This window comes from Kogia breviceps, chromosome 10 (assembly GCF_026419965.1).
Source record: "Kogia breviceps isolate mKogBre1 chromosome 10, mKogBre1 haplotype 1, whole genome shotgun sequence".
In the NCBI taxonomy this organism is placed as follows: Eukaryota; Metazoa; Chordata; class Mammalia; order Artiodactyla; family Physeteridae; genus Kogia; species Kogia breviceps.
In genome coordinates this window covers 49,565,027-49,590,603 of record NC_081319.1, presented here as the reverse complement: position 1 = coordinate 49,590,603, position 25,577 = coordinate 49,565,027, and the positions used below count along the sequence as shown (strand labels likewise).

At 45.9% G+C, this 25,577-nt stretch overlaps 1 protein-coding gene across 2 annotated transcripts in view; it reads right to left on the bottom strand.

Annotated features, from left to right (window-relative positions):
• Positions 1-25,577, bottom strand: part of MLH1 (mutL homolog 1) — a 71,458-nt gene that overhangs the window by 38,924 nt on the left and 6,957 nt on the right. For both annotated transcript variants that reach the window (XR_010835009.1, XM_059077442.2), the window contains exons 4-13: positions 22,897-22,970; positions 21,207-21,279; positions 19,999-20,090; positions 18,519-18,561; positions 18,290-18,378; positions 16,026-16,138; positions 13,230-13,323; positions 12,146-12,299; positions 5,729-6,105; positions 3,339-3,487 (exon numbers count right to left, since the gene is read on the bottom strand). Coding sequence is in view for 1 of the 2 variants with exons in the window: in XM_059077442.2 (XP_058933425.1) it covers positions 3,339-3,487; positions 5,729-6,105; positions 12,146-12,299; positions 13,230-13,323; positions 16,026-16,138; positions 18,290-18,378; positions 18,519-18,561; positions 19,999-20,090; positions 21,207-21,279; positions 22,897-22,970 (1,258 nt within the window). In the remaining variant the exon portion in view is untranslated. The remainder of the gene's footprint in view (positions 1-3,338; positions 3,488-5,728; positions 6,106-12,145; positions 12,300-13,229; positions 13,324-16,025; positions 16,139-18,289; positions 18,379-18,518; positions 18,562-19,998; positions 20,091-21,206; positions 21,280-22,896; positions 22,971-25,577) is intronic.

Sequence of the window (25,577 nt, the reverse complement as noted above, 5' to 3'; positions counted from 1 at the left end):
TACCAAACCGCCCCAGCCGCCCGCGCCAGCAGTGTGGACTCCTTTGAGACAGGGGTTTGAGTGCATTCAATGCATTTTCTGCCTCAGGGCTCAGCACGGTGCAATGTCTGCTGAACTGACTTCTGGGTTTTCTTTTTTAAGATTTTTTTATATTTTATTAATTATCATTTATTTTTGGCTGCATTGAGTCTTCATTACCGCGCATGGGCTTTCTCTAGTTGCGGTGTGTGGGCTTCTCATTGCAGTGGCTTCTCTTGTTGCAGAGCACAGCCTCTAGGCGTGAGGGCTTCAGTAGTTGTGGCACGGGGGCTTCAGTAGTTGCAGCGCACAGGCTCTAGAGCGCAGGCTCAGTAGTTGTGGAGCACGGGCTTAGTTGCTCCGCAGTATGTGGGATCTTCCTGGGACAGGGCTCGAACCCGTGTCCCCTGCAATGACAGGCGGATTCTGAACCAATGTGCCACCAGGGAAGCCCCCTGAACTGACTTCTTGAACCAAAAGAAGCTGTTACGTGGTGACAAACCATAGAAGAGTGTGTACACTTAAACCCAGGACTTCACCAAAGATCAAGAAAATAAAGTTGTGGATGAAATGCTAAGCACATTTTCAGATTCAAGCGATAGCAAATAACTTAGACATTCCTCATCCTCCTTAACAGACTGGCAATAAGTAACAGTATTAATCCAGGATAAGCCTAATTCCACGGAACACGTGAGGGGATACTGGGCCGGAAATTAACCTCATTTGTTGCTCGAAAGTGTACCCAGGAGGACTGGGTAAATCCACAGACTCGAGAGCTGTCAGATGGAGCATTCAACTCTGACGTCACTCAAAAATAGATTCCAGGACTTCCCCTCCGAGGCGGCTCCTCCCAATCCCTCCTTCAGCAAAGATCTCCTGAGTCCCGGAGCCAGGCACTCTGCCAGGTACCACGATGAAATAATCACACAAATAAATGCAACTAAGTTACTTCCTTCCTGGGCCAGGGTCACAGCTCTGTGGGGGCACAGCCAGGCTCTGGCCTGCCTCCCCAGATCTGAGCTTCAGAGAAATCCCTGTAGGCATTCAACTCAGAGACAAGCAGCACTCCTGCTTGGGGCTGCATCACCAGATGCAGTGGGCAGGGCCCCACCCCCACCTTTGCACATGGCGTCTCCGGTGTTCACCACAACAGCCCAGTAAGGGCTGTAGCAGGAGCACCATTTCACAGAGCAGGGAAAGGCCCCGCAAAGGTGAACAGACTTCTGAGTGGCTACGGAATGGTGTAGCTGGCAGGGGTTTCAGCAGAGTTCTCCTGGCTCCTAAGTGCTCACCCCACTCCCCACACCAGGACTGGGACTCCCTCTGTAAGACCCTACCCTGCATGTCTGAAAACAGCCTCAGCCTGAGGGATCAGGGATCACATGCTGTGCTCATCCCAACATGTGATCTAGAGCAGCTGATCTAGTTTTGCACCTAAATACTGGGCTAGCATCTCTGATGCAGGCCACACCAGTAACGACCCACCCTCCACAGGGCAGGCACCCAGGCCAGTTTTGCCTTGTAGGGATGTTCCACCTAATCTGTCCTCTCCATCTTCCATTTCCTTATCTTTAAAACAGAGATAACAGCATCTGCTCTGCCTCCCTCACAAGACTATTCTAGAATGAACATACAATTTCAGAACATTTAGATTCATCAACACTTCATCAATGAACTCCAAACCTGACCAAACTTGGTGCAGGTTAGCTTTGTACTGCACTGAAAATAGTTTGCAACTACTCAGAAATTTATTGAAATTATAACTTTAAATAGCCTGCTTTGCATAAGGAATACAAATCCTTAGAGAAAACTCAGTAAATTCCAAATCTGAGGGAGTCTGTCAATTAAACAACTGTGAGGAAGGCTGCTAAATAAATCAAGTCATGGCCCACCTTCCTCTTAATTATTTTAAATGGTTTTAAAAGCTCCCAGCTTGAAGGCCAGTAACAGAGGGAAAGAGCAACGGGAGCAAATCTTAACGGAAACAGAAATCAGAAGCCAACTGGCAGTGCCGTCTGCAAGTTGCAAGGCCTTAGTCACAGGAAGCGTGTAGCCTTCCAAGGGAACAGGCCCCCTATGCCTTTCCCCACATGCAGACACACAAAGGCCCAGAGTGCGAAGAAAAGGAAAGGCAAATTGAGGCCTTCCCGCATTCATTCAAACAAGCAGTGATTGAGAGAGAAGATGTAAGGGGCCTCTGAGTCAGAGCAGCTGTTTAGGAGGCTAAGAATCAGTGGGAAAGGCACTAAATTGCTCCTTGGCCACGCCGCACAGCTTGTGGAATCTCAGGTCCCTGACCAGGGATCAAACCTGGGTCCTCAGCAGTGAAAGCATGGAGTCCTAACCACTGGACTGACAGTAGATTCCCCACTCATTTCTTTTAGAAGTCCAGGTTGTCATATTTTAAGATAAATTTCAACACTGCTATAAAATGTTAACTTGTTTAATCAAGAAATGTGTAGTAGATGAAAAATGGCAAGGCCAGGGCTAAACTGTGTAGACTCAAGTGCAGAGCCGCCCAGTGCAGCCCAGCAATGATGGCTCCACCTGGAGCACGACTGTGACTCATCAAGTGGGGTCAGGACTGCTATTAGGGCCATGTCACTATCACATACCTCAGTCTCTGTGTCAGTTCATCCCTGGGAGGTGACAAGCCCCCTTTCATTACTAAAACCATAAAGTTAGTTTTGAAGTAATGGGGACTCAAATGGAGTTCTATACTCAGGTGTTCTGAAAGCTATTTCTGAGGAAGATAATGATTTTTCACTTTACCTTTAGGATATAAAAATATCTACTGACTCCTTACTCCGTACCAAGTGTTTTACTTACATTTTCTCTCTAATCAGCACAATAATCTTCAAGCGCGAAATTAATCTCATTTTACAGATGGGGAAAAACTGAGTCACGGAAAAGTTAGGTCATGAGTCTGAAGTCACACAACAGAAGTAGTAGTGCCCAGATACAAACTAGGGCCCCCCAGAGCCTGTGCACTTTCAACAACAGCACACCCAGGGCAGGCCGTGCTGCTTTTAGCTAAGACAGAAATCAAACTGAAGATTATTTAAATGACCACTTTACTCTGACTCCTCTGGTTTAATGAGTATCAATTAATTCTAACTAAAACCAGAGACTACTTTTTCCCTTCTCTCCCAGTTGAAAATTATTTTTCAGCTGCTGTTGCTGTGGGTTACTAAAGGAAGAGAGGTTTGCTCAGCACACTGCAGAGGCTGTCCCAACACAAACGCTTCCTGCACTTCCCAAACATTCACATTAGCAGTTCTAGCCCTGGGAGTCGCAGGCAGCCCTCAGCACTTACGTACTCTCATGTCCTCGCTCACTGATTTCTTCCTGGAGACTTAGAATGCTGGTGAGGTTAATGATCCTTCTCCGGGGGGTACAAGCTGCTGTCATTTCCTTTCGGGATGCATCCTCCACCATTTCCACATCAGAGCCTTCCCGATGTCTCTTTCTGCAAAGTAAACGAGGAACTAGCAGCTCATAACTATCTTAAAAAAACTGTTTCCAACTCAGTCAAATTTTGTGCCATGAATTTTGGAGAAGGGAGCAGCTTCTCTGGGCCGGCTCTCCACATCTGGGGAGGGCTCCCTGTGATGGCGGAGGCCAGCCAGATCAGGATGTCCTCCAAGATACTGCTTCTTTGACACCCCTCAGGCCTAAGCAGTGGCCACTGCAGGCAGCAGGGCTTCGGAGTCTGGCTCAGCCCAGAGACCTGCAGGGCCTCGATCAAGTGTGCTGACCTCACCACATCTCATTCATTCAGCTCTCCATCCATCCATCCATCGGGCACTGTTATAATACCAACCTCACACAGCCATGACAAAGTGCCTGCCCTCACCATGCTAGTTTTCTAGTGGGAGAATCAAACAGCAACCGAAGAAAGATCATTTTAAGTAGCAACAAATACTGTGATGAAAATAAAACAAGGTAAGAGAATGAGGGGAAGCGAGAGAACTTTAGATTAAATGGACAAAGAAGGTCTTTGGAAAGAGACATCCGAGTTGAGACCTGGGTGACAAGAAGACGGAGAGTTCCTGCGCCGAGGGACCAGCAAGAGCAAAGGGGTGAGATCTCAGCGAGATCAGGTCAGCACTGGAGCAGCGTGGCCAAAGCGCCACGAAGCAGGGGGGAGGGTGGTGAGCTGGGGGCGGGCAGGCTGGTTTCACCCCAAGTGCCACGGGAAGCACTGGTTTTCATCAAGAAGCGAGACACCCTGGTTCCTGGTTCAGAAAGATTCCTCTGCTGTGTGGTAAATGGCTCACAGCATTAAGTCCCCAAGTGATAAACAGAAATGTCACACTTCCCAGCAGGGCTGTTAAGAGCATTAACTGAGATAATGTATATTAAGTATCTGGCACACAGTGGATGCTCAGTGAACGTTAGCATCCTTTATTATTCTCTGAAAACAAATCCTTAGAAGCCATCTCCATAGACTGACTTGGAAATGAACAAACCAGAGTTAAAAAACTCACCCAAGTTCCACTGGGCAATCAGAGCCAGGGTTTCAGTGGTCAGCCACCAGGGGGATATGCAGCCTCGGGCAAAGGACTTCACCCTGAGCTCCGGGGTCAGTACCCACACACACTGAATAAGGAACATCCACCTTACAGATGTCAGTGAGATGTCCTTGAAGCAACCACAGAGTGTACACTGAAGATGCTCAGCCCCCTCTCTCTAGCTCTTGTTCACCACTAGCTCTCGTTCACCACTAGCTCACGCACCTCAGGGAGTTTCATAATTTGAACTGAGAAACTGTTCTTCTTCTGAAAGGGGTGAAAGCAGCTTGGAGTAGGATGGAAGAATCCTCCGGATATTTTAGGGCCCCCTCTCCAGCCACCTCTGCTGTCGAGGCTTTATCAAAATTCAATACTAAAATTAAAGGATAAATCTTCTGATTTTTTTTTCTGATGTGTTTTTAAATAATGTTTGGAATCATGGACATTTAAGATATTTCAAAGGCCATTGTGATGGGTGACTCTAAAGCCATGGTCAAAGGCCGACAGTAGACCAGGACAAAGCACCAACCCATTGGAGGGAGAGGGCGAATCAGGAAGAGAAGATGCAAGGGGTTTGTGACAGTCCAAGTTAAAAGGTAGTTTCATTAAAGAACAAAGGAGGACTTCCTTCCCTGGTGGTGCAGTGGTTGAGAATCCGCCTGCCAATGCAGGGGACACGGGTTCGAGCCCTGGTCCAGGAAGTTCCCACATGCCGTGGAGCAACTAAGCCCATGTGCCTCAACTACTGAGACTGTGAGCCACAACTACTGAGCCCACGTGCCGCAACTACTGAAACCTGCATGCCTTGAGCCTGTGCTCCACAAGAGAAGCCATCACAATAAGCCCATGCACTGCAACAAAGAGTAGCCCCTGCTCACAGTAACTAGAGAAAGCCCGCACACAGAAACGAAGACCCAATGCAGCCAAAAATAAAATAAATTTTAAAAAATAGTTTTAGGGCTTCCCTGGTGGCACAGTGGTTGAGAGTCCGCCTGCTGATGCAGGGGATACGGGTTCGTGCCCCGGTCCAAGAAGATCCCACATGCCGCGGAGCGGCTGGGCCCGTGAACCATGGCCGCTGAGCCTGCGCATCCGGAGCCTGTGCTCTGCCATGGGAGAGGCCACAACAGTGAGAGGCCCGCATACCACAAAAAAAAAAAAAAACAAACAAGCTATGCTTTCCCACAAGGCCATACCTGGGGTTCTCGGGGCTGGAAGAGGGCCCTCTCTTCTCTGACGAGTCTGCAGTCCTCTTTGTTTCATCCTCCTCCAAGCCCTGATTCTTGGCAGCCACTTCAGCAGGAGCTGAGAGTTCAAGCATTTCCTCATCCTGCTGCCTGGCCCTGCTACTAGAAGCAGCTGTCCTGTCCTCTAGGACAACAGCCTGGGGCTGACTGGATAGGGCCTTGCTCACAGGCTGCAGGAAGGCATCGAGTTTCTGTTCCCGGCAATCTGTGCGGACCATCTGGTGGGCATACACCTTGTCGCCACTTCCAGCAATAGATGAGAGGGTCACACCTGTTGTAGATTTAACCACTTCCCCAGAGGGGCCAGTAAGACCTGGTAGTAAAGTCTGTGTCAAAAAAGAAGACAGTGGGAAGAGTCAGTGTACGAAGGAGAGAAGCACAGGTCCCGAAATGGAGTAAAAGCTAGAACCAGGTCTATCATTACAGAATTATTATAGAAGCAATTCTGACCAAAATTTGAAGTATGAAATTAGAAATACACAAATATAAAATTCAGCTAAATCCTTATAATTTAAAAACTGGTTTGAGGGCTTTCCTGGTGACACAGTGGTTAAGAATCCACCTGCCAATGCAGGGGACACGGGTTTGAGCCCTGGTCCAGGAAGATCCCACATGCAACGGAGCACCTAAGCCCATGCACTGCAACTACTGAGCCTGTGCCCTAGAGCCCATCAGCCACAACTATTGAGCCCACGTGCCACAACTACTGAAGCCCACATGCCTAGAGCCCATGCTCCACAAGAGAAGCCACCGCAATGAGAAGCCTGCGCACCACAACAAAGAATAGTCCCCACTCGCTGCAACTAGAGAAAGTCCACACGCAGCAATGAAGACCCAACGCAGCCAAAAATAAAATAAATTTATCAAAAAAAAACCCTTAAAAAAATAAAATAAAAACTGTTTGATATAAAAATACTAGTGTAAAACTCTCATATTTTTGTCTACTTTTTATTTTTTGCTGCCATAAGAGATTTTATTTTTTTACTGTGGTAAAGTATACGTAATATAAAATTTATCATTTAACCATTTTCAAGTGTACAGTCCTGTGGCATTAAGTACATTCACACTGCCGTGCAACCATCACCAACATCCATCCTCCCAAATGGAAACTCTCTACCCATTAAACAGTAACTCTCCATTCTCCCCTCCCCTCTAGCTCTAACAACTACTTTCCTACTGACTTTTTAAAATATACATATTTCCTAGGTCTGTCCACTGGAAAGGCCTGAAAGCAATGATCACCCAGTAGCAATGAGGTCCCCCGATCCCAGATTATAGTGTCTAAATGCCATTCCCCACTAAAATAAACCAGAGTTCCTTGGAAAAGTGGCCAATTCCAGGGCATGAGCTGGGAAAGTACAGAATGAGCCTACAAACATCCTGTCTCACCAGACACAAGGAAACTATCAAAAACTCATGGAATTGGGTCAAAAGGACAAGAGCCCCAGACTGAAGGGGCTTCTGCTGGCCAAAGATGGAATAATTTGACTACAACTGATTGAATTAAGATGATTGTTAACAACTATGACAAAATACTACAAGAGAAAGAGAGAAAAATGGAGAGGAAGCGAAGAGGGAGGGAGAGAGAGAGAAAAAAGTCATTAAATGTTACTGGACATTGCTAGGACACCAACCCATTTCCCTGCAAATTGATCATCAAAGTCATAGAACTCAGCATTTATCCTTACCTTCTGGTATGAACTGTATTTCAGGATAACCTGATAGCTCTAACAAATGAGTGAAAATTATTCTGTGCAGAAAATTATAGATTAATAAAGAAGAAATGATAAAATCAGAAAATCATAATCTTGCAATCCTAATGAAATAACTGATGCAGGCAATGATCATCAATGAATGGTGAAACCTTTAAGCTAATCACTAATAGTGAACTTCATGGTGAAGGAATCAGGCTGTCACGAGCTAAGCCTGCTGAGAAATCTTAACACCAGGATGACAGAACAAGCCATCACGCACCTCCTGCCGGGATTCAATAGAAAGTACATGGCAGGGGCTTCCCTGGTGGCGCAGTGGTTAAGAATCCGCCTGCCAATGCAGGGGACACGGGTTCGAGCCCTGGTCCGGGAAGATCCCACATGCCGCAGAGCAACTAAGCCCGTGCGCCACAACGACTGAGCCGCTCTAGAGCCTGCATGTCACAACTACTGAGCCTGCACATTTAGAGGCCGTGCTCCGCGACAAGAGAAGCCACCACGGTGAGAAGCCTGCATGCTGCAACAGAGTAGCCCCCGCTCGCTGCAACTACAGAAAGCCCACGTGCAGCAACAAAGACCCAATGCAGCCATAAATAAATAAATGTTTTTAAAAGTGCGTGGCATCACAGGGAGATCACCTCTGTGCTTTGTGACCACCTAGAGGGGTGGGATAGGGAGGGTGGGAGAGAGGGTGATGCAAGAGGGAAGAGATATGGGAACATATGTATATGTATAACTGATTCACTTTGTTGTAAAGGAAAAACTAACACACTATTGTAAAACAGTTATACTCCAATAAAGATGTTTAAAAAAAAAGTGCATGGCATCATCTATCACAAATTCTTGCAAACATTTTTTTAATCTGAATATAATCATACCTCTAGATCTAATTTTCAGTTTATAGGAAATATGGAGGATTGAAACAAGTTAAAGGACACTAAGAAGAAGCAATCGGCTAATCCAAAATATGCATTTTTCTACAGGACACCTTCAAAATAAGCTAATAAGAACTATAACCAAAAAAGGTAGGGTGACCTTTCTAGTTTCAAAGAGACATAACCAAATATAATGAGTGGAACTTGATTGCATACAGATTTGAACAAAGCTACTTTTTTATTTTTGGCCGTGCCACACGGCTTGCAGGATCTTAGTTCTGCAACCAGGGATTGAACCTGGGCCCATAGCAGTGAAAGCACTGAGTCCTAACCACTGGAGTGCCAGAGAATTCCAGAACAAAGCTACTTTTATAAAAAGATCTTTTTTTGAACAATTGGGGTATTTGAATACAGACTGGATGTGAAATGGTATCATTACTATTAATTGTATTAGGTGTAAAAGGACATTGTGATTGTATAAGGAAAAAAAATGTTTTTAGATGCATAATGCAGTACTAGGGGAAAAATAAGTGCCTGGAATCTGCTTTAAAATACTCCTCCCCAGGGACTTCCCCAGTGGTCCGGTGTTAAAGAATCCGCCTTCCAATACAGGGGACTCGGGTTCGATCCCCAGTCGGGGAACTAAGATCCCACATGCCATGGGCAACTAAGCCCATGCACCACAACTACTGACCCCATGCACCTCAACTAGAGAGAGAAAACCCACATGCCACAACTAGAGAGAAGCCCGAGTACTGCAATGAAGATCCCGGGTGCCACAACTAAGACCCAACGCAGCCAAATAAATAAATAAATAAAATTAAGAATTAATTAAAAAATACTCCTCCCCATCCCCCACCCTCAAGTGGGAGAGGGAGAGAGAAAACAAAGATGGCCAAGTGTTGATAGTTTGTTGAAACTGGGTGATAGGTACATGGAGATTTGCTGTATTACCTGCTTTTCTGTGTGTTTAGAAAGATTCAGTAATAAAGAGTTAAATAATAATTAAAAGTTACAGTAGCAACTCTGCTCAAAAAGGAAAAAGTCTCCTGGGACAGTTTAAAAAGCCCTCGCGATACACTTAGTTCATTTGCCTGTGCAATTTCCACAGGTGGATTTTGGGAGGCAGAAAGTAACATAACTACTCTGCAGACAGTAATTTTAAAGTCCTGAAAAGTGAAATACCTTGTCCAATATGACAGAGTTGGAACAAACTGCAAGAGCCACCAGGGTTCCCGATTTCCATACCAAATGGCCTCACAGCAAACCAGGGCTCTTGAGGTACTGGCCCCGGGAGTGGAATGCAAGGCACAAGCTGGGGAGCAGGATGAAGGTGACCCACAGCCAGAAGGTCAGGAGCCAGGGCAACCTGCTGTTGGCAGGGCAAGAAGGTGTTCTGATGACCCCACAGGAGCAGGGACAATCTGAGTTTGGAGCCCTCCACGCAGAGCAATGCAGCAACAGAGGGAGGCCCTCTCATCCAGGAACCCACTTGCCTTCTAAAGACACACTGGTCAGGACCATGCAGAGTTCTTTCGGGAAATAAAATGTAATCTAACTAAATGAATCTGCCTCACGCAAGATCAAAGAGGAAAATTGAGAGGTTCCTTTCCCAGAGGAGTGACTCCTCCTGGATCTCTGGTGAACCCCTTCCTCTGGACTTCTCCCCCAACTCCCCACCAGCCAACCCATGTCCAGGTGCTGGCAATTCCAGATTTTTAACTATTAGTGAATGGAGCCATGTCTTCTGCTCAGACCCCTTGTTCTCTTGCACCCCCCTCCCAGAGGCCTGTATCCTCGTCCTTTCCTCAGCCAGAAATGCCCTGGGCACTCCTCATCCCCTTCTGCCCACCTAATTCCTTCTCGGCCTTGGGGGCCCAGGCTCCACATCCCTTCTTTCACATCTCTGAGGCCCAAGCCCAGGACGGGAGCCCCTCCTCCCTCCTCCCAAGTCTCTGTTTTTCTCTCTCGTGGGATGGAGACTCGAGGAGACCGTACCCAGCAGCACCTTGCCCATGGGGGAGCCTCAGCACTTCTCCCAAGTCGCTGTAGGTTTCCATCCACTCTCCAAGCCACAGCCAGAGAGCTCTTCATAAAATGCAAACCAGATCCCATCAATTCCCATCAAGTCAAGGTCTAAACTCCTTAACTTGCTGATAAAAACCTCTCAATCTGGCCTGAATTCTGCAGTGAGCGTAGGCCTTCAACACGCAGGCTCCACGTTGCTTAACCCCGGCTGCACACGCCAGCACCCCGCAAAGCTTTTAAAAACTACTGATGCCCAGTCCCCACCCCCTGAGATTGATTTATTGGTTTGGGGAGGGCCCAGGTATTATCTAAACGGTTCCCAGGTGATTCTAATGGCAGCCAGCATAGAGAACACTGACTCAGCATGCTGAGCATTCAGATCCTCAACACCTGTTCTCTTGCACCCCTCCCCCTCCCCGAGGCCTATATCCTCGCCCTTTCCTCAGCCAGAAACGCTCTGTGCACTCCTCGTCCCCTTCTGCCCACCTAATTCCTTCTCGGCCTTGGGGGCCCAGGCTCCACATCCCTTCTTTCACATCTCTGAGGCCCAAGCCCAGGACGGGAGGCCCTCCTCCCTCCTCCCAAGTCTCTGTTTTTCTCTCTCGTGGGATGGAGACTCGAGGAGACCGTACCCAGCAGCACCTTGCCCATGGGGGAGCCTCAGCACATATCTGGGAAGGGAGCAGTAAAGGGTGCTGAGCAACAACAACAGATTAAAAACCACCTGCCAGTTATGGAGGCCCCCCCGTGCAGCTGCTGCTCCAACAGCTCACATACACCCCACCCTCAGCCCCAGCAACCTCCAGGCATGAGGGCCCAGGGCTGCCCCAAGTGCGTTCACTTCACTGATGGTCTCCCACCTAGATTCTTTCCAGGTGGTAACCATGAATACTCTTATGGGAAGCACTCATCTGCTTGGTCACTCTGAAAGTTTTCTGAGAAGCAGGGCTCACAGAAGCCCACTCTCTGCTTGCAGGACCCAGTGTAATTTAACAGGGAAAATGTTTCCATTTCTTTAGTTTTGGTGTCTGCTGTGCTTCTGATGAACCCATCCTCACTATGAATACAGTACGGGACTGCCCAGAAATGATGTCATCTCAGAACTGGGACAGGACACTAGAGATCATATTATCAACCCACTATTTTACAGATGGGAAAACTAAGGCCCCAGAGAGGGGGAGCAGTTTATAATCAAAGCACTTAGAACCTGGATAATTATAATAAGACAAACGGTGCCAGGTCCTGGACCAGACAATTTCCAGCTGCTGTTCACCATCCACTTGTAACCGTCCTTGGATGTGGGGGTGACCACTTCCACCTTTACTGAGGGGGACGTGGAGGCCAGGGAAGGTTAGTCACACGGCAGTAACCCAGGTCTGTCTGACACGAGAGGCCCCGCCCTTCCCCCTGCCTCTCCAGAGCCTGGCCCCTGCACTCTGCCCTAGGTATGTGGAATCAGCCTCCTCTGACCGTCTCCTGCGGAGAATGCAAGGGAGCGGCGCCCTACTCTGTTTCAGACAGCTCATTTTCCTAGGAAGGCAGTCTAAGGTCAGAAGGAGGCAGAGAGAATTCAGGGCTTATGACTCCAGGCCCAGGAATAATACTGCAAAACCTTCACAGGTGGGTTCAAAGAAGGAAATGCTGCTGAAAGAAAGTCCTAAAGCAACCGTCAAAAACCTGGGCTCTCGTGTGACAGGGCACATTTAAGGTGGCAAAGGCACCAGAGAGAGAGCTGGGTGAAGCAGCCCCACCTGGGTGAAATAGGTCCTGGAGGCATTGGAGCCCAGGAGCCTGCTCTCAATGTGCTGCTGCACCCGCTCCAGGATGCTGTCCTCATGCAGGAAGTGAACTTCGTGCTTCGTGGGGTGCACATTGACATCCACATTCTGGGGGCTGATTTCTAAACTGGCAGGAGAAAAGAGAAGAGTTACCTCACATGGTGAAGAATGGGGGCAGGCAGTTCACTCACGGTGTAGGTGGTGTGTGGGAGACTTGAGGCCGAATGACACAGTGGTTAAGACTTCAAGGTCAAGTCTGAGTGACCTGGGTTCAAATGCTGACTCTGCTACTTGAGAGCTGAGTGGCTGTTGGTAAGTTACAGCATCTTTCTATGCCTCGGTTACCTCACTTGTGAACTGGACATAATACATAGTGGGGATTAAACTCATGTAAAGCACTTCGCACGTACCTGGAATGTTTATCATACGTCAGCTGTTATTATCACCTCTCCAGAACTAGTGGAATTTCTCATTACATAACCCAGGGCCAGGCACTTAACTTCTCTGGACTGGTTCTCCCATCTGTAACCATGAACCTGTCCCAATTTACTGCTCAGTATTACATGGGGATCAAAACAGTATATGTGAGAGAACTTTCTAACATTAAAATGTAGTACAAAAGTCAGTTTAGAGGCTGTGCCAGCTACCAACTTATTGCCTCAGGCCAAATTCACCATTCACTGCTGGCTCTGATAATGGAGCGTTGCAGTGTGGATCTTTGTAGGTAAAGGGCATTGGACAGACCCTGGAGAAGGAAGGGTTTCTCTGCCACGTTCGGGCAGGTTCCTCCTGGTGCAGGGGCAAGACCTTATTCACCTTTGTTTCACTAACACACTGCCTGGCACGAGGGAGCCTCTCAGTGGGATTCTGCAGGAGTGAATAAATAAAGGAAAACTGTGCCCTTTACCTGTGAAAAGGGACAGAACAACCTGTGCCAGTGGGGTATGGGATTCACTCCGACCAGGCTAATTAGCAAGTCCGTCTCTTTCAAAGAGGACCGCTGGACAGAATTACTCTTCCTTGTGAGTCTTGGGTAAGGAGTTCAGAGCTGCATTACCTGAGATACAGGAACGGGTGTGTGTTTTTGGGCAAATATGCTGCATACACCGTTTCTATGGCTTTTCTTAAGGAAGCTGATTCTACCAGACGATCTAGAAAATAAAAGTAATTAGCTCAAATCTGTCCCAAGGGGTGAGGTGACAGGTGCACACCTATACTATGCCATGACATCAGCTCAGGAAGAACACCTCTGGGGTGACATCTACATCAGCCCCTTTTACCATTACGACTCCTCAGCATCTCACTGTGGGATTGGGGCTCTCCTCTCACCTGAGTAGCAGGAATACGACAGGGCAGTCAATTCTGCCTCCCCACTCCCTTCCCCCTGCCAGTCCAGGTGGACCATGTGCCCTTGCTCAGAACTTCATTCTGCAAATACATCATGGGAACCTACCAAACTCTGGTAAATAAACCTAATTCCAACTGCCAGCAGTAAGGACCACAGTGGAGGGAGCGGCTACCTCTGCTCAGGGACCTCCAACAGTGGGGGAGCCAAAAGGAGTACTTAAGGTTAAGAGTGCATTTTCCAGACATTCCAGGGGTAGAAATATCTGAATGCACGTTGAAGGTAATTTAGGAAATGAGGCAGGCTTGAGGGGGCGGAATACAATAAAAGCTGGAAGAGATAAGACTAAAACCAGGGCTTCCCTGGTGGTGCAGTAGTTAAGAATCCACCTGGCAACGCAGGGGACACATGTTCGAGCCCAGGAAGTTCCCACATGCCATGGAGCAACTAAGCCGGTGCTCCAAAACTACTGAGCCTGTGCTCTAGAGCCCGTGCGCCACAAATACTGAGCCCACGTGCCACAACAACTGAAGCCCATGCACCTAGAGTCCGTGCTCCACAAGAGAAGCCACCACAATGAGAAGCCCACATGCCGCAACTAGAGAAAGCCCATGTGCAACAACAAAGGCCCAATGCAGCCAAAAATAAAATAAATTTTTTTAAAAAAGGAGCTGCTTTCAAAAAAAAAAGACTAAAATCCGAGGAAGATCTTCATACAACACAGCTCTCTTTTCTCCTCAGACCGATGACCGGCTGATGACCTGCTGTCCTACATTGATGGAGTCATGGATATGCCACATCTTTTTATGTCCAATGAGAAGACTGGCCGTGATCTTATCAATGAGGAGACTATTATTCTGAGTGCTCACTACATCACCCACAGCTGCCTCAATAATACTGCTGTACTGTGTAATCTGACAAAAGGACAGCTGGAGCCCCTCAGCTGAGATTTCTGAATTTGAGATATGCCTAAAGAGTGTTCTTTGTCCCTGCCACCTGAGTGAGCCTGCCCAGTGTGTAGATAAGTGAATGACACACATAAGTCTGACCTAACCTCTAAAATGTCTACAAATAACAAATGCTGGAGAGGGTGTGGCGAAAAGGGAACCCTCCTACACTGTTGGTGAGAATGTAAATTGATACAGCCACTATGGAGAACAGTATGGAGGTTCCTTAAAAAACTAAAAACAGAATTAGCATATGATCCAACAATCCCACTCCTGGGCATATATCAGGAAAAGAAGAAAACTCTAACTCACAAAGGTATATGCACCCCAACATTCACAGCAGCACTATTTATAACAGCAAAGACATGGAAGCAACCTAAATGTCCATCAACAGATGAGTGAATTAAGAAAATGTGGTTTAGGGACTTCCCTGGTGGTCCAGTGGCTAAGACTCTGCACTCCCAATGCAGGGGGCCCAGGTTCAATCCCTGGTCAATCCCAGGGAACTAGATCCCACGTGCTGCAACTAAGACCCGGCACAGCCAAATAAATAAATATTTTTTTTTAAAAAAAGAAAATGTGGTGTATATTTATATATACACAATATTACTCAATCATAAAAAAGAATGAAATACTGCCATTTGCAGCAACACAGATGGACCTAAAGATTACCATACTAAGTGAAGTCAGAGAAAGACAAATATTATATGATATCACTTACATGTGGAATCTAAAAAATAATACAAATGAACTTATTTACAAAACAGGAAGACTCACAGACAGAAAACAAACTTATGGTTACCAATGGGGAAAGTGGAGAGAAGAATAGGAGCATGGGATTAACCAATACACACCACTATATATAAAACAAACAACAAGGATTTACTGTATAGCACAGGGAACTATATTCAGTATCTTGTAAGAACGTATAATGGAAAACAATCTGAAAATATATAGAGAGACGTGTAACTGATTCACTTTGCTGTATACCTAAAACTAATACAATACTGTAAACCAACTATACTTTCTTTTTTTTTTTTGGCCACTACGCGCAGCTTGCGGGATCTTAGTTCCCCAACAAGGGATTGAACCCGGGCCATGGCAGTGAAAGCGCTGAGTCCTAACCACTAGACCGCCAGGGAACTCCCAATCAACTATGCTTCAATTAAAAACACAAACAGTGCCTGCACCTGAGATACCTCCTCCCCGTATCCTGCTGTGCAATTTCCCATGGTGGGCCTTGATATAAGGAGAGAACAAAGATCTGCCCAGGGCCTGCTGGTAAAGGCTCTGAGGCCAGCAGGCAAGCAGGCTGAACTGGCTCCCAGGGGCCTGGGATGCCATCTCCTGGACGCCCTCTCAGAGGCAAGAACCAGACTCCCCAACTGTCAGCCAACAATGAGCACATGTGAGAGGGCTGAGCAGACTAAGGGCAGAAATTAAACCACATTTCGGCATGAGGTTTCCCTGGGTGTAATCAATCCTGTCCATGAGGAATTTTTCCATGGCCCCCTAAAGTTCCCTGTGGATAGATATCCCCACATGGGCCTTTCTCACTTACGATTGATGAAGAGTAAGAAGATGCACTTCTTCACCGAGTAGTTTGCATTGGATATGTAGCCATTCATTTTGAAGGCGAGGGTTTTATCCTCACAACCAACTTCTATCAATTCTCTGATTGGAAAAGAGAAATTTTGAGGCTTTGGGAAAAAAAGGGAAAATTCAAACTTTCTAAAGAATCAGAGTTGGAAAAATCAGGGCTCCTTCCCATAAACTGACTGCCAAATGTGGACCCCTGTGACTCGGTTCATTGAGATCCCTGGGGCCCGCCCATCCACCGTCTGTCCATCCATCCACCCACCTACCCACCTAGCTAGTGTTTTCAAGCACTTACAATAAGTTCCATGCCAAGCGTCACCGTCACTGCTAGGACACAGCAAGTCCAGGCTCTGAGACCTTATTTTGCCAAAACTTTTATGTATCTTAGTAACTAAGTCCCAAAGATTAGATTCCAAAGAACTCATCTCTGCTGAATCCCTCACTCTGCTGATGGGCACCACGACAGGGTTCCTGTGTGGTGCTCCCCAGAGTATGTTTATGGGGAGGGGAGGCTAATGGGTTAAAGGAGTTTCTCCCACAAGCCACACTCATTTCTGCCTGAGGGCCTCGCAAGTGCTGGTCCCTCTGCCTGGAAAGCTCCCACTGATAGCTAAGTAATTCCTCCTTAGCCCCCGTAACTCGAGGACCACTTCCTCAAAGAGCCTTCTATGACAATCCCTCTCCCCAGCCACAGGAGATCCCCCCACCTTATACTTTTCCTTTGAGGCATATAGCACAGTCACTAATGAATGGAATAATTATTCCCTGTGTCTTTCCAACTAGAATATGAGTCCTCTGAGGGCAAGAATCCTTTCTGCTTTATTCCCTACTGAATACCTCTACCACACAGCACAGCACCCAGCAAGGAACACTTGCTCATTAAGCACCTGCTGGATGGATGGAGGATGCTTTGCAGGCAGTGGTGTGTGCTCTCAATCTGAGTAGAGGGCACAGCTCGCCTTTCTTCCACCACACGGTGAACCAGCAAACCCTCTCTTCCCCAAAAAAGAGGCTGGTGTTCTGGAAACATATTTTGGGAACTGCTGCTCTCTTACAGTCCCTAGAAATTTCATAACAACTAATTCTGAGTCTTAAAATATGGTCAATGAGCTCTTAAAAGTTTCACTGTACAACAGAGCTCTCTTTTTGCTCTGGGAGCACAGTTGAAAAAACAATTCCTTAATACTTAGTTAAAAGCAAATTGGGGCTTCCCTGGTGGCGCAGTGGTTGAGAGTCTGCCTGCCGATGCAGGGGACACGGGTCCGTGCCCCGGTCCAGGAAGATCCCACATGCCGCGGAGCGGCTGGGCCCGTGAGCCATGGTCGCTGAGCCTGCGCATCCGGAGCCTGTGCTCCGCACGGGAGAGGCCACAACAGTGAGAGGCCCACATACCGAAAAAAAAAAAAAAAATCAAATTGACTGTTCCCTAGCTAGGAATGTGGTTTTATTCCAAGAGTGAGTAACTTTTCCTTCAAAGTAGAAAACTGAGTTCTAGGACTATTGCTCTTGCTTTTAAGATTATTGGAAAAAGTGAAGTCAGGGGCTATCTAGTTCATCTGTGTACCCCCAGCATCTGGTGCACACCTGGCATACAGAAGGCTCTTAGTATTTTTCCCCTCATATTATGACACGGGCACTTTGGGCTTTGCAAAGGCCTGAGATTTAGCTATGGATCTGTGATGGAAACAGTGGTTTTCACCCACAGAAGGGAGTGCTGTGAAAAATCTATAATAATACAAACAATTTTCCCGCTTAGGCTTTCCTTGACAATGAAGATTTGGTGACACAAAACTGCTTGCCACCAGACAGGCAAGTGTTTAAGGGCAGAAACATTTTATTTGTCTTTATATCCTTAACTTCTGACACAAAGACTGGAATATAGGAGGCAATTAATAAATGTTGAATGATAATAAATGCAATCCTAAAGTGATGATAATGAAAATACAAGGGCAAGAGGGAGCACTGGAAGATGACAGAATTCTCCTATACTGGAGATATTTTGAAGACAGAGACCTAGAGAGAACACACTGATTCATAGCCAGAGCATCTAGGAGATGACATGCACCCAAGAGGGTTGATTCCATGAAATAATCTGAAACATGACAATAAGCCTGAAGCATGAAAACAAGCCTGCATATTTGGTTAAAGCAAAGGCAGGTGTTAACAGATTCCAAAATAATGTGACAGAACACAGAAGATTTTTTAAAATATAAATTATCAACATACCGGCTAACAGCATTTCCAAAAATGGAGCGAATGTTGTCCACGGTTGTAGCATTGGGCAGTGTCCTGACGTCGGCTACCGTCTCACCTTGCTGATAAACAGAACAAAAGATCCAACTTACTGTCTCACAGGGCTGACTGAAACACCGTAACCTCGTCTCCCCGGGCAACTATAAAAAAATCCTTTCTTCTTTTACAATATATAACCATCCCCTATAAATCAAGAACTTACTTTTTTAACCGAGAAACTAATGCCTGAATTGTGTACTGAATACCTGGCAGAGAAAAAAACAAAACAGTAAAAAAGAGCGGCCAAATGCAGAGTACATGCCCCCTTTTAGTTAAACAAACTGGTGGAGTTAAGTAATCTAAACAAAGATATATACAAACAAAAATATTTTTAAATGTCATATTGTACCCACAGGAAAATAAGCCAACGGAGACGACATGAAGATATCAATGCTAAATGTGGCAGAATCGAATAAAAAACAAAAAACTTTGCTTCTATACGTTGCTGACTAGACTCAAGGATATTTCAATACAATCTCCTCCTTGCCTACAGTTTTATTTTCACAAACTCAAAAGATCTGGGTTGCCTCAAAGACATCTTGAGAATGTAGCGTGAACACCCCCTGCACTCTGTTGTTCTGTCTCAGAGTCCCCAACACACCCCCTCCCCACCCACTTCTTCTCCCAGGTCCTGTCCTAGTATCTCCCAGCCTTTTCTCGGTTGGCTATCATTTACTGCTCCTCCCTCCATGGGCCCCAGGACCTGAAGGATTTTGTCTAGCCTAACGCACTTATTCAGTAACAATTAGTTCACTTATCACACCCAGAACTAAAACAGCCAACCAGAACTCCTCTATTTCCAGGAGCTAATTAATATCGTGATATTGATTCATACGATTCCAGGCGAAAGAAAAGCAAAAAAACTTGATGTGTCTGTTCCACTTAAATAGAGGTAAATGTTTTACTGATTTTAATTTTTGTAGCAATACTGAGAAATAGTTCACACACCGCTGGTACAATTCAAGGACACGCAGGCTCAGAGAGCCATGCTGGGGCCACTGTACTAGCATGTTAAGTCAATCCTGGACATAATGTTGTTTTCACCTGCCCTGAGTCCCTTCTCACTCTGTTAACAGCCCCTAGTCTTCCTTTGGGACACTACCTCTTCCCCATTTCACTTGATATATCCTTAGACTGCCTGTCAAGAAATCTTCTCCCCACAAATGTGGGCACACAAAGGGGGGACCCAGGCTATGCCAGTAAGATGCACTCTCCCGGGAGACAGGCTCTTGAGTAGAGTCAGGAAAGGAATAAAAACAGTTGGAGCAGGGCCACTATATTAAATCCCCGAAGCCACCCTGCTTCTTGCTCTCCCCAATGAGCAGCCATCCACACACTTCTTTCCACTTGCTGAGTCACTCCTCGCCTTTCAATAAACATCTTTTGGGCTCAAATTAGTACAGTCAGTTTGTTTTGCCTGCCACCAAAGGACCCTCACTGATACAGAGACCAACTCCTGCTCTCTCCTGGGGACATAAAAGACAACCCAGAATTGATGACTAAACCTTGACCAGAAACAATCTGTAGGCTCATACTGCTGCTTACAATCTAGCTCAGCAACTGTTCTCAATATCTAAGCAGCGGAACACATTCCTTTGGTGAGAGAGTGATTCAGAGACCCCCACCCAGATTTTGGACTGTACCTGCCGACAACTTCCAGAATTTTCCCATACTCTTCACTTGGATTTTTTAAAGCTTTCCTCCTCGTGGATATGTTGTAAAAAAGGTCCTCTACCTGAACAGAAGATTGATTTTTCTTGTAAACTCACAGAAATAGATGGAAATAAAGCTGGGTCTTAAGGCAGAGAATCCAACTACATTTACCACCAGCACAGTTCTAAGCATTAGGGGAGGGGGCAAGAGATGGGGCAGCCTTAACAAAAGAAAGAAGGGATATTTCACCTGCCTCCCGCTTCACTCACTGATTTCTCAGATAGGTACTGGGGGCTACCTCCATGTCAGGCTCTTTGCCTTGTGCTGGGAATAAGAAGACAGATGAAGCACAGTACTGCCCAGAATAGCACAAGATTTAGTGGGGCAAACATAAACTTATAAACAATTACAATACCACATGGCATTCAAACCTATTTTGCAAACTAAGAATAATTATCAGATCTTTCAGGGGTTCTTAGAAATTACACTGTGGTCCCAGGTACAGGATTCCCCCTTAAGGTGCACTGCAAAGTACACAATCATTTCGGCCCCCACCCCCCCTCCACCTGCCTCATCAAGCCCAGGGCTTGGAACCTTTAAGGAGATGTGCTCTGGCTGGGGCTGAGGGTGGTAGGGTGGGATGTGTAACATGACAGTGGGCTGCTTTATGGGATCTCGGAACGGGAAGAGACCAAATGTGGCACCACAGAAATAAGGCAGTGTAACAGACTTTCTCCTAATTAATGATAGATACAATCTGTTACTCAGAGCCCTTTGAGTGAGTGGCAGATACTCTTCGTTACATCCTTCCTTGATAGATGAGCAAAGTGAGCTTAAGGGACATTAAACTACTTGCCTCTGGACACACAACCACTGAGTGGCAAGGCTAAGACTCTGACTCCTCAGCTGGATCCAAGCTTAAGGTTCTTTCAATGCCAGCTACCCTGCCACAGATTTCTGTGGTCTCAACAGAAGAAACTCCCAGCCTCTTAAAAAAAAGAGGCGGTGGGCAGGCTGCCAGGCCACAAAAATCAATAATCATTTCTCTTTCTTACAGGGTGATATCTTGGGGCTCCCATTAACTAGTAAATATTCATTTTTTTAATCCTTTGAGAACTCAAAGACAACTTTGTTTTTTATTTCAATATTTATACAAAGGTCTCTTCCAAACATTTCCCTTCCCGTGTACCATTCTTACCGTGATCTGGGTCCCTTGATTGCCTGCACATGGTTTAGGTGGAGCTTTCAGCTTTCCATCTGAGTAATGTGCTCTATCAGAAAATATAAGAGATTACTGACAGCTAACAAAAAAAAGAACAGATACTTATCCGAAGAGTAAAAAAGTAAATTACACCAACAATAGATTAAAATATAGCCATGTTATAAACTGTCTTAGTTACCGGTTTCCTCTATTTTTCCACTTCCATAACCATTTTAATTGGATACCAAAGGAGGGGGGGGAAATCCATTTTTTGTTTTTTGTTTTGGCAATTATTGCTTTTTAGTTCCTGAGTTCTGGGCTACAAACAATAGTTTTGCCATTGCCTAAGATGACTGTGAAATTTTTTTCAATCATTCTGCAATCATTTATTGAGGGGCTACCATGTTATCAGGCCTGTAAATGCCCTGTAATAAAGGCAGGCCTTGGGAGGTTCTTGATTTAGTGAGGGGATAGACTTTTCCCTTAAGTGTAGAACAAGGTGCTAAGTGATCCACAGTAGGAAAACATTTAGCCTGGGGTGGGGGTGGGGGAAGTGTCACAGAAGAGATGACAATTCACCTGGGCTCTGAAGCAATATAATCTCAGGAGGAGAGAACAGGGAAGACCATCCAGGAGGGGAAAAACATAAACAAAAGCAAAGAAGCTTTAGAATATGCAGCAGCTGAGGATGTGTGGAGGGGAGAGGCTGGGAAGATGGACTGAGTGCATTAGGAGGGTGCTAGTTGCTATGGCAATGACTCGATTTCACCCTGCCACAGGAGAGCTACTAGAGGTCCCAAGCAGGGGCATAACACCCCAGAGGCAAAGAAATGGAACCTGTTTCCCAGACTGTTTCAGAAGACATTCACTCACAAGCGGCTCCCCAGTTTGTCAGAAGGGATTGTAATCATATCAGCCCAGCTAGGTCCCAGGGCCGTTAAAATTTGCTTCGAGTAAACCCGCTCTAGCACCAGTGCTGCAGACTCTAAAATGCTCCATCTTCCATTACAGCACACACTCAACTGTTAAAGAGGGCTGAGAAACAGGCAGAACTGCCCTTTGTTGAAGCTATTTTCTATGTAAACTAACAATCTGTATGATAAAAAAAAAAAAATTCTGTTTTTTGGCATGAATTAGACACTCAATACCCATCTTTCACTAGGGAATGGCCAGTGCTTATGAAAACAAAGGTGTGATTTTGATTCCCTGAATCCCCTTTTTGTTCCGTTCCAAGGTCATTCAACAGCCTCTGAAAACTGTGCCAACATAAGAGACAGCCAGTGGCCGCTGTGGGAAGGTGCGGCGGGGGACTCAGAGCAGCTAAGGAACCAGGATCCTTCAGCACCCCAGCCACGGCCCCATAATCAGGCCAAAGTGACATCCTGCCAAAGGGCAAAGGGGCAGAATGACATCACAGCTCCCACGACTCAGAATTCCTCTGTGTAATAGACACCTTGCTAGGCACTTGTAATCTGTTACATTGCACCTTTCACGAGTCCATAAAGTAAGATTTTTACCTATGATGATCCCTGTGCATTATCAACTAATCCAAAGGCAGGAAAGAAAAGTTACCCAAGATCTAGGCCAAAAAAGATAACATTGGTGTTCAGATAGGATTACTTTGAGATGCAGGCAAAAAGCACATTTCAGGATGAATTTATACACACAGCAGAGGACAGCACTATACCTGTATGCACACTTCCCGTCAGCTGTTTTGGTTGTAATGCTGACGTGAGCCACATGGCTTATGCTGGCCAAAGCCTAAGGAAAAAAAGGAAATGGAATGAAAGAAAAACCCCACTGCTGGGTCACCCCATCTCATCATTAACAGAGAAGTTATCTCAATTGCCTCTTCTGTTTTATATTAACAAATGGCAACAATGAGCACTCCACTCACTCGCTTTGATGACTTTTTTTTTTAAAAAAAGGAAGCTATTGAGTTGAATCTGTAGCATAATTACTAGAACAAGGGAAAATATATATATAAAAGTCCAAAAGGAAACACACCCAAGCATTTTTTTTTTTTTTTTTTTTTTTTTTTTTGCCACACCACACAGCTAGTAGGATCTTAGTTCACCAACCAAGGATTGAACCTGGGCCCTCGGCAGTGAGAACACCAATTCCTAACCACTGGACTACCAGGAAATTCCCCACACCCAAGCAATAACATTACCCTTAATAGCAAATGTGTTCAGGTGTAGAGTTATAGGTGTATTTAATAGTCTCAATGATTTGTCTTCTAACAAGTTTAAAGCCTGCCTTCAGAAATGGATAATGGAAACAGTGCAAATAGATAGTGCTGTATACTATTATTCAAAACTGTTTTCTGTAAGCAATTTTATGTTTAGAAATATAAATTTAGGGACTTCCCTGTTGGCGTGGTGGTTAAGAATCCGCCTGCCAGTGCAGGGGACATGGTTTCGAGCCCTGGTCCGGCAGGATCCCACATGCTGCCAAGCAACTAAACCCATGCGCCGCAACTACTGAACCCTTGCACCACAACTACTGAAGCCCGCGTGCCTGGACCCCGTGCTCCACAACAAGAGAAGCCCCCGCAACAGGAAGCCCAAGCACCACAACGAAGAGCAGCCTCCACTAGAGAAAGCCTGCGCGCAGCAACGAGGACCTGACATAGCCAAAAATAAATAAAGTTTTTAAAAAAAGAAATATAAATTTAAAATTATGCAGGGACTTCCCTGGTGGTCCAGTGGTTCAGACTCCGTGCTCCCAATGCAAGGGGCCCGGGTTCAACCCCTGGTCAGTGAACTAGATTCCACATGTCACAACTAAGATCCCAAACAGGGCAACAAAGATCCCACGTGCTACAACTAATACCCAGACCAGCCAAATAAATAAATAAATATTTTTTAATTATGCAATTAAGACTAAACAAATTAAAAGAAACTAAAAAAAGACAATTTTTTTCCCTTTAAAATCAGGATTGGTTTGCTAGCCCTTTGGAATCTGTATCTCCTTTCCCAAGGACACCATAGCATAAAAAAATGCAACCCAGGCACTGTGATGGGGTCTGTGTGACAGCAGTTCAGGAGACAGTGAATATAGCTGTGGCAGACTCAGTTCATTAACAAGGACCATGGCTCAGGCTCAGAGATTACCAGGTCCTAGCTGGATTTTCCTGGTGTATGTAATTGAGCTAATTTTCATCATTAAAAACGTAAATGATTTTGCAACCTGTGGTAAGGAAGGACATTAAATACATCCAAAACTATAATGCTACCCGACACCAGGAAAAGAAAGGGCCACTGGCAGATGTTCCTGCTGCTTCAGGGGCCTTTGTACCGGCACCGGAGCAAGAGGACAGGAACACGGACTCTGGAGTCAAACTGCCAGGGCTCAATTTCCCATTCTGCCACTTCCTAGCTGTATGCCCTGGTCATGTTTCTTAAACTCTGTCAGTTTCCTCGTATGTAAAACATGGTAATAATAATAATAGAACCTACTCTACGGAGTTGTTAAGAGTGAAAGGGTTAATACACACAAAGGGCTGAGAACCATGGATGGCACACAGCAATCCCTCAATAAATCTTCCCTATTTAATTACAACCCCAAAGATACCCTACAGCTGGGCTAAGGCTCCAGGAGGCCATGTGCTTAGGAACTGACTCAGGAAGTTGCAAAGCCACAATGAAACTGCTTTGCTAGGGCTGACCTGAGGCCTACTTAAAGTCAGGAGGGCCTCAGGGTACACAGTCTGATGTTGCCCCTACCTAGAACAACCTGGGGCTCACTGTGAGCCAGAGGGTGCTTGAGACTACCCAGATTTGATCTAAACTGCAGTGACTGGATCACAGCTGCCTTTTAATTTAAAAAAATCAAATAGGGAATGCCCTGGTGGTCCGGTGGTTAGGACTCAGACGCTTTCACTGCCGGGGCCCAGGTTTGATCCCAGTTGGGGAACTAAGATCCCTCAAGGCGTTCAGAGAGGCCAAAAAATAAAATAGAATAAAATAAATAGATAAGTCCAATAAGAGTAAACTACATTGACATGATAAAAAATCCAAAAACTACAGAAAGGCCTAAAATGAAAAGTAATTGGCCCCATTCCCCTCCCCCACCCTGGCTCTCATTTCCCCCAAATAACTACTCCAAACAGTTTCTCTGGTACCTCAGAACCTGCAGAAAGGAATACAGCCCTGCCAACACCTGGATTTTAGCACAGTGAGACCCAGTGACACCCATTTCCCCTAACCTCCAGAACTGTAAGATAACAAATTTTTGTTGCTTTAAACCACGAAGGTTGTGGTCATTTTGGGGGGCAGCAATAAGAAACTAATACAAACTACTTGAAAATGATACATATTTTTACTCACGAATATTATTTCTATAAATTTATCCTAAGGAAATAAC